General features: G+C 41.5%; 1 protein-coding gene across 8 annotated transcripts in view; it reads left to right on the top strand.

The window, feature by feature from the left end:
* Nucleotides 1-971: 971 nt before the first annotated feature.
* LOC124009395 (protein SMG7-like) overlaps nt 972-9700 on the top strand; it is a 29418-nt gene continuing 20689 nt past the window's right edge. For 2 of the 8 annotated variants that reach the window (XM_046321194.1, XM_046321196.1), the window contains exons 1-3: nt 974-1241; nt 1336-1453; nt 3137-3171. In XM_046321194.1, coding sequence (XP_046177150.1) covers nt 1428-1453; nt 3137-3171 — 61 coding nt within the window. In that variant the 5' untranslated portion in view covers nt 974-1241; nt 1336-1427. Of the gene's footprint in view, nt 1242-1335; nt 1454-3136; nt 3172-9700 lie in introns of all 8 variants that reach the window. The other 6 variants (XM_046321191.1, XM_046321193.1, XM_046321190.1 and 3 more) reach the window with 6 other exon arrangements.

The raw sequence follows: 9700 nt of genomic DNA, 5'->3' as shown, positions 1-9700 counted from the left end.
CGTCACTGCCCTCTATATTAAAGGCACAGGATCAAAGGCACTCACAGTACAGGAAATGCAATTTAAACAATAGATAGGCCACATACGTTGGCTGTTATTATATACTTCGTGCGGAAAATACATCAGAATGAAAAATATATACAAATATTGGTAATAAAACTTTTAAAGTATTTACAAGAAAAACCAGATAAGATTACCAGCACTTTCTGGCCTGAGCTCTTCCAATTTTATCACTGTTTCTATTGTCCGTGTCCTATTTCTACCCGTCTAGATGAAGGAGATGTGTCACCACCTACTGAATGTGCTGAACTCTAAAATACTCTCCGCTTTTGTCAGAATATTTGTATTACTAATTGAGTTTATGTTAATTGGTTATATACTGAAATCATACTTTTGGATCTCATAGTCGCAGTTTAGCCTCCCTATGTGTGAGCGTAGGCTACCGTTTTCTCTGTAAAGAGGTCTGTTCTTGGGCGCCCTGGTGGTGTGCTTGGCTCATAACAGCAGTGTAGCTGGTTCAAACCCAATTCTGGCTATTCCGAATTCTATTTGCCCTTAATTGCTACACTAGTGGCGAAGGTGGGGGATAATCCCGCTGCCTTTGTTGGAAGTAGCCCTGTTTGTATTGGCGTTGGATTGTGCAGTATTGCAAACTCCCTGTTGTAAACGAGCATAGCTATATTTGCTAAGAGGTCTGGATCTTTAATGCAGTGATACATAAAAAATGGGCTCAGCTTGTGGAATGGAACTGTACATTGCCTGGGTGATTCCATTCTCGTAGCAAATTTAAATAATTGAATAATTATTCTTAACCTGACCAAAGCAATGAGGTCAGACTGTATATATTATTATAAACTGGGTGGTTCGAGCCCTGAATGCTGATTGGCTGACAGCCGTGGTATATCAGAATGTATACCAGGGGTACGACAAAACATGTATTTTTACTGCTCTAAAGATGTTGGTCAACCAGTTTATAATAACTATAAGGCACCTCGGGGGTTTGTGGTATATGGCGAACGGCTGTATCCACGAACTCCGCATTGCTTGATGTGTAAGAACAGCCCTTAGCCGTGGTATATTCGCCATCTACCACGCTCCTTCGGACCTCGTTGCTTAATTGAAGATCAGAGTGTGTGGATGAGAAAGTGAGACATCCCACTCGCTTGTGTTCTCTGGTTCAAATAGAGACAATGAACTAAGCAGATCAGACACAGCTGCCACCACGTAAGCAGACCCAAACTGTGAGAACTTTTTCTATGGTAAAACGCGTGAGTGGGACATCTTAATTTACCCCCTATCTTTGCTATGACACCCTCTGTCTTCGTGTGTACACAGGGCCGGTGGCTCTACTAGTGACGAACAATATGGCGCCGGGAGTAGCTCTTGCTTCTGGACCAATCCTTGTCTAAAGTCCCTTATCGGGCAGGATGAACCTATGCGGCCAATATTTAAGGTGAATGTGAAATTGTTTATTTATTAATTAAATGGTGTTGTTTCTTACCTACCGCGTCAAATGATATTTGTGCATATCGCCGTAATTTGGCATGCTAGTTTAGTTAGCAACGCACAACGAGAAGCATGTTCGAAAAGTGTGCCTGAGTAGGGCCAGTTATTTAGCTAGGTATCTAACTGTAGATAGCTATGGCTGTTTGTTACCGCTGGCTACTGTATACAGTTAACGTTAGTTAGCTTGGATGGCTAGCTAACTTTAAATTACTAGCTAAACTAGTTTGATACGTTAACATGTTTGCGAACCATAGTAACCACCGTGGGCATTTTCCTAGCGAAATAAAAAGCTAACGTTTGTCATGTGTCGTGAACAAAATGAATACGTAGATAATTAATTTACTGGTTAACTACATAACTAGCTAGTTCTTGAGCGCGTTAACTAACTCGCCTAATGTCAAACTGGTTTAACCATAACATTAGATTACACAGCGCCCCTGCCCTTTTTGGTAGATAGCATTAGCTAGTTAGCCTGCCGTGCTGGCCATGTCATTTCTGGTTTGGTTTATAATGTAGGTCTGACTGAGCCCGGATATCTACCATTAGCTAAATTGGATAAAAAACACATTCTGAGGTTTCGACCATTCGTGTTTTTTGGAAGCAAGCTACTGTTTCCAGCAAGTCACTGCAGTGAACCGTTCTGTCCACATTAACGTTACTTGCTAACAATATTCAAAACATGGCTAGCGAAATGGGCCTTATCTTTTGTAAAACGCTAGGTGACGTTAGCTACCTTCCCATCTGAGTGTTATTGGATTAACCGTACAGATGATTTAAATCAAACAAGTAAAGGCAGCAAGCCAAATATAACCAAAGATGCCCCTTCTCTAGTCCATGGTATAGCCAACGTCCACAATCGTTGGCTGTCGCAAGATGACGTTTGGTAAACATACATTCCAGTTAGGCCTGTTTGAGCGCGAGCATGCTAGATTGACACTTCACTGTGCATGTCTAACGAAATGAAACTAATACTTTTCTGTTTTAATGAACATATGCAGCTACTTTATTTCCGAGGGAAATAGAGAATATTTGGTTGGTCATATTGGGATGTCATAACAAATCGTGCTTTGGCAAGCAAACCAACAGAAACACTGCACCTGCCACACTGGTAGCGCGATTATTATTTTTGCCGTAGTCCAATCATTGAGCTACATGGTGGAAGATATCAGGCTAACAACGACAGTAACGTCAATATATGGCCAATTTGGATTATTTTACGAAATATAAAATGTATAATTTGAAAGCGTAGCAATCAGTAAAGCTGTGTTTGAGTCTATTGGCACAATGAAATTCGCTATAGTGAGAGGTAGGCTATTGCATAAATTGTCCTTTTATGTTTCCGAGCAAATAGTGCTGTTACCATTTGCACTCAGTGGCTAAAAACTACAGCAAATCTCTTTCCAGCATGTCAAAAGAATACAATCTCCTGTTGCATGTTTTGATTACATTGAGCAGTTAGTGGCAGCGGACACACTTGAATCCCCTTTAGCTTTGATTTGTTATTTTAAAATGTGCAATACGGTGCTTTGTTTACTACTGGTCTTAATTTCATATGGTGTATGCTATGCATAAAGGTAGGGTGTGGGTCTGTATTGATTGACTTAGCTTCTTCTGTTTGTTTTTACCCAAGCAGGCAGGCAGAGGCCCTGAAGGCTGACATGACAGGTATGTTTCACACCTCACCTTTGTGGTTCCTTTGTTTTAACCTACGACCCCTTATTACTAAACACTATGCATTGTGGACAATATTGTTTTTGCTGATATTATGGTCTCTTATTAATTTTGATCTTGAAAGCTTTTCCTTTTCTTTAATGTTTTGGAAGTTGATAATCCCCAGACCTGGGACAGACAGCATATACAGACAGCATATTCCTTTATCATATAAAAAAGTTGTGTTCGTATATATATTTTACCAGGTAAGTTGACTGAGAACATTCTCATTTACAGCGATGACCCAGGGAATAGTTAAAGGAGATGAATGAGCCTATTGGACCTGGGGATGATTAGGTGGCCATGTTGGTATGAGGGCCAGATTGGGAATTTAGCCAGGACACTGGTTAACACCCCTACTCTTACAATAAGTGCCATGTGATCTTTAATGACCACATAGAGTCAGGACACCTGTTTAATGTCCCATCCGAAAGACTGCACCATACACAGGGCAATGTCCCCAATTACTGCACTGGGGCATTGGTATATTTTATTTTAAATCAGAGGAGAGTGCCTCCTCCAACACCACTTCCAGCCTTATCTTTTCCTAGACCATGTTGCTTTGTGCATAATAGATAAGTTAACCAGTATATTGGTGTTGAGATCAATGCTGTAGAGGCAGCAGTGGACTTAAGAGATGAGAAAAAAGCCCTTGCCTTATTTGTCTAAGAAAAGTGAGGAGCTGGGAAACACCAACTTATTTAGGTCTATAATCAATAGCCTTACTGTTAAATGTGCATGGCTTTCATAAGTCATCCATATATATCTACAGAAATAAGACAGATCATGCTTCTGTTGTCTTTTAAGAGTTGTTTTTTTAGTAGCCTACTTATTTTCCGTGAGCACCAAGCCTCACGCAACTACAGGTGGGATAAACAATTTCATAAATTTGCCTGTTTTTAGTCTTTGCTATGCTGTATTATTTAGTGTTTACACTAAAGCCTCCTTTTTCTTGATACCCTCATTGTTTATAATAATAAACAAGTAATGTCATTATCATTAATAGGCTTAGTATAGCAGCCTTGTATAACCACCATCAAGGTTATAGACTATAGGCCTAAGAGTGTGGCCTGTTTAGTCTTAATACCGTAACTTACTCTGGCCTATATCTTCATAGTTATGTAGGTTACTGTATCAATCATTTGTTCATGTCATCACACAGCATATGAGTCATTCATGATTTGAAATGCAATTAAGCATTTTAGTTTTAAAATGACAAGGCGACACTTGAATAATTAGCGTAAACAATAAATAAACCGTTCCATTTCGGGAATTGCATTCACAAATGCATGTAACTGCTTTTAGTCTTTGTTGTAATAAAGGCTTAAAAAATGTCACTGGTAGGATTCTAATTTATTTTGTTTACGTTGTTCCAAACAGACAAAAATGATATTGTAGTCTAACCGCACCGGTTTGGCACACATAATATGCATGCAGCGTTTGCTCCTTACCTTTCTTGATCTCCAGTATTTTCCACAATTTGTCAAATTTATGCCACACATCAGACTTCACCTTTACCTCCTAAGCAACCAGTAAACGTTCCCCCGTTTTGAGTTTATTTGTTCCGTCCTCTGCATACATTTTGCTTTCATGTGTGTTCAGAGTTTGTTATAACCTATTTATTGATGTGATTATGATATGCTATAGGTCAGGCCCTATTGGTGACGTGCATGTGATGTGTCATGTAAAGAGTGCAAGGGTTGAGGGAATAGGGAATGTCATTCCTTAACAAATGAGGGATTTCGGTAACAGATGGCTTTAATTATGTTCCATCATTAGCAACACGGACAGTGCAATAAAAACTGTTGATGTTCTGTGATGTCAATGCAGCAGGGAGGAGAGAGTGAGAACGGGTGCTAGACACAGTCACTCGTTGTAATTCTTTTTTTTAGAAGGTGCAGTAATACAGGCACAATCAAATCAATTGGAACTCATCTGATGGCATCGGCGTTTACCCCAGCCGTCACCGGTTTCATCAATAAGTGCAATAAGTCATCTCCACACTGACCGTACATACATAAGACAACATCCGCACTGAGCTAAAGGCTACAGCTACAGCTGCCGCTTTCAAGGATCGTGCCGCTAACCCGGACATGTATAAGAAATCCCGCTATGTCCCCTCAAACAGGCAAAGCATCAATACAGGACTAAGATTGAATCCTTCTACACCAACTCTGCCACTCGCCAAATGTGGCAAGACTTGCAAACTATCATGGGGAAAAATCATGGGAGCCGCTAGCTGCCCAGTGACGCAGCTCTGCCAGACGAGCTAAATGCCTTCTATGCAGGCTTCGAGGCAAGCAACACTACACCATGCCTGAGCGCACCAGCTGTTACGGACGAGTGGGATCACGCTCTTCGTAGCTGATGTGAGTAAGACCTTTTTAAAACAGGTTAACATTCACAATGCTGCAGGGCCAGAAGGATTACCAGGACACATACTTGGAGAATGCGCTGACCAGCTGGCAAGTGTCTTCATGGACATTTTAAACCTCTTCCTGACCCAGTCTGTAATACCTGTTTCAAGCTGATCACCATACTGCCTGTGCCCAAGAATGTTCAGGCAACCTGTCTAATTGACTATTGTCCCGTAGCGCTCACCTTCTGAAACATTCAGAATATTTTCATTTATATATTAACCTACCTAAAGGTTTCTGGCAAGGAACACAAGCATGTTCACCTTTTCTGGCTTTAATAGACTGCGGAGTGGGGTAACAATATTGCCTGCTGTAGGCCTATTGAAGACACGTTCACACGGAACACTTTTTGCACAGATGCAGAGGTATTTGATGGTAAAGTTGGCCAAGAGCAGAATGCGACCCTCATTCCCTCTCCACCATGCCAGTGGGTCATCGTCTCCTGATTTACATGTTTACATACAATGTGAGCTCTGCTTTGGCCGGCTGTTGCACACCGAGTGTGACTGCTTTCCTCTCCCAAGAAGACTGCACAGTGATGTCTTCTATGGTGAACATGCACACTCGATCTCAGTTGAAATTGACCAAAATCGCCATTGAAAGAGTCTCATATCACACTGTAGGCCTACAATATTTGGTTCCAAATCACCATACAAGGTTATCGGTACCAGATATCACCATATGATAGGTTTATATTTATTTCCGCCCAAGAAAATACAATACTGTTAATATTTCCATTGTACTCTTGTGATTACTCTTTTCAGATTGTTTACTGCATTGGTAACACTCCAGCCCCGGATGCAAAAAGGAAATGTCCCTGGTATTAAGTTTAATTCAATCAGAGAAAAGCTGTGAAATTGGGAGTTGAAAATGGAGAATAGGGCCAGAAAAGTAATGTTTGGTGAAGTGGTAAAAGAGGATGATAGCAGTGCCGGTTATGTGTGATGGTTGTGAGGCGCTATACAAATTCGACAGTCACAAAACAGGGACTTCAAATATATATATGGCACGTCAAGGGAACTCTTGCCTACTGTTCAGATGGTTAATTGGAGACTGAAGGTTTAACTCCTGCAGAATTAAGCATTTATTTCAGTAAAGTTCTAAATCATACTGTATGTAGGCACAATTTTGACTTGTGTAGAAATATGGTTTCTTTCAGCATCTTGAGAATGCAAATGCAATTAGATACTGTCTTTATCAGCATCAAAAGCTGATCGTTTTTTGCAATCAGAAGAAATATGCATCCAAGCCAAACTGAAATATTATCAGAAACATGTCTCATTTTCACTGCTTTCTATTTCCTTACAAAAGGTCAAACAGATTTTGCACAGAATTGTAGTTTTTTGTTATTGCATTTTGTCCCCGGTCCCTAAATGTCTTTGCTCCGTGAAGAAGCAGAGATGATGGAGACTTTACAGATGTTAACTGTAACGTCATTCTTCGTTTGTAGAAAAAGAGTCGGACCGAAATGCAGCGTGGTGGTTACTCATGTCTTTAATAAAGAAAGCGATACATGAAATAACTATACAAAACGACAAACGGAACGTGAAACCTAATACAGCCTATCTGGTGAAACTACACAGAGACAGGAACAATCACCCACGAAATACAAAGCGAAACCAGGCTACCTAAATACGGTCCCAATCAGAGACAACGAGAATCACCAGCCAAGCCTATACAACACCCCTAATCAGCCGTGATCCCAAATACTACAAACCCCAATACGAAAATACAATAACATAAACCCATGTCACACCCTGGCCTGACCAAATATATAACGAAAACACAAAATACAATGACCAAGGCGTGACATTAACTGCATTAATTCTATTGATTTGACTTTCTAGTTAGCAAGGGTTTATTTAGTTTTCGAAATCTCGAGCAACATATGACCGAAGAGAAGCTGCATGTATCTAATTATAGACAAGTTTACTAACAGCTTACCAAAATGTCAGAAATTATAAGCAGAAATATACTATACTATATCTAAATTAGGAAAAAGTAAAACTGCACCCATGGTCAAAATCGTTTTGCTGTTTCTGACTGTAGCCTACAGCGTATTTTCTACATTAGCAGGTTAGGCTCTAGTGCAGGCCTCAGATTTTTCCTTTATCACAAAGTTGGGCGATTGCATCCATAAGACTGCTAAATAAACTCTGCAAAAGAAATTGCCCTTTTTCAGGACCTTGTCTTTCAAAGATAATTAGTAAAAAAACAAATAACTTCACAGATATTCATTGTAAAGTGTTTAAACACTGTTTCCCATGCATGTTCAGTGAACCATAAACAATTACTGAACGTGCACCTGTGGAACGGTCATTAAGACACTAACCGCTTACAGTCGGTAGGCAATTAACATCAGTTATGAAAGCTTAGGACACTAAAGAGGAATTTCTCCTGACTCTGAAAAACACCAAAAGAAAGATGCCCAGGGTCCCTGCTCATCTGCGTGAACGTTCCTTAGGCATGCTGCAAGGAGGCATGAGGACTACAGATGTGACCAGGGCAATACATTTGCAATGTCTGAACTGTGAGACGCCTAAGACAGCGCTACAGGGAGACAGGACGGACAGCTGATCATCCTCGCAGTGGCAGACCACGTGTAACAACACCTGCACAGGATCGGTACGTCCGAACATCACACCTGCGGGACAGGTACAGGATTGCGACAACTGCCCGAGTTACACCAGGAACGTGCAATCCCTCCATCAGTGCTCACTGTCCACAATAGGCTGGACTGAGGGCTTGTTGTAAGGCAGGTCCTCACCAGACATCACCGGCAGCAACATTGCCTATGGGCACAAACCCACCGTTGCTGGACCAGACAGGACTGGCAAAAAGTGCTCTTCACTGACGAGTCACGGTTTTGTCTCACCGGGGGTGATGGTCGGATTTGCATATATTGTCGAAGGAATGAGTGTTACACCGAGGCCTGTACTCTGGAGCGGGATCGATGTGGTGGGTCTGTCATGGTCTGGGGCGGTGTGTCACAGCATCATTGGACTGACCTTGTTGTCATTGCAGGCAATCTCAATGCTGTGCGCTACAGGGAAGACATCCTCCTCCCTCATGTGGTACTCTTCCTGCAAGCTCATCCTGACAAGACCCTCCAGCATGACAATGCCACCAGCCATACTGCTCTTTCTGTGTGTGATTTCCTGCAAGACAGGAATGTCAGTGTTCTGCCATGGCCAGCGAAGAGCCCGGATCTCAATCCCATTGAGCATGTCTGGGACCTGTTGGATCAGAGGGTGAGGGCTCGTGCCATCCCTCCCCCAGAAATGTCCAGGAACTTGCAGGTGCCTTTGGAAGAATGGGGTAACATCTCACAGCCAGAACTGTCAAATCTGGTGCAGTCCATGAGGAGGAGATGCACTGCAGTACTTAATGCAGCTGGTGGCCACACCAGATACTGACTTTTGATTTTGACCCCCCTTTTGTTCAGGGACACATTATTCCATTTCTGTTAGTCACATGTCTGTGTAACTTGTTCAGTTTGTTTCAGTTGTTGAATCTTATGTTCATAGAAATATTTACACATGTTAAGTTTGCTGAAAATAAATGCAGTTGACTGTGAGGATGTTTCTTTTTTTGCTGAGTTTAGTTTGTTGGGGTAGCTTTTCAGTTAACTATCTGCATTGACACTTTTTGCGCGAACTTTTTTTTTCAATCATCACATGCGCTGCTACTGTTTACTGTCACTTTATTCCAATTTATGCGTACATACTGTCTACCTCAATTACTTCGTACCCCTGCACATATTCTTTTTACTGGTATCCCTTTTATATAGCCATAGCCACCACTGTATTCTTCTGGCCCTTCTTTGGACACTGTGTTAACAACCCTCCAGACGAGCTTCAATGCCATACAACTCTCTTTCCGTGGCCTCCAATTGCTCTTAAATACAAGTAAAACTAAATGCATGCTCTTCAACCCATCCCTGCCTGCACCTGCCCGCCCGTCCAACATCACTACTCTGGGTGTTTCTGACTTAGAATATGTGGACAACTACAAATACCTAGGTGTCTGGTTAGACTGTAAACTCTCCTTCCAGACTCCTATCAAAC

The sequence above is a fragment of the Oncorhynchus gorbuscha genome, linkage group LG22 (assembly GCF_021184085.1).
Source record: "Oncorhynchus gorbuscha isolate QuinsamMale2020 ecotype Even-year linkage group LG22, OgorEven_v1.0, whole genome shotgun sequence".
Classification (NCBI taxonomy): Eukaryota; Metazoa; Chordata; class Actinopteri; order Salmoniformes; family Salmonidae; genus Oncorhynchus; species Oncorhynchus gorbuscha.
The sequence above is the reverse complement of the archived record's forward strand: the minus strand, read 5'-3'. Positions and strand labels throughout refer to the sequence as shown.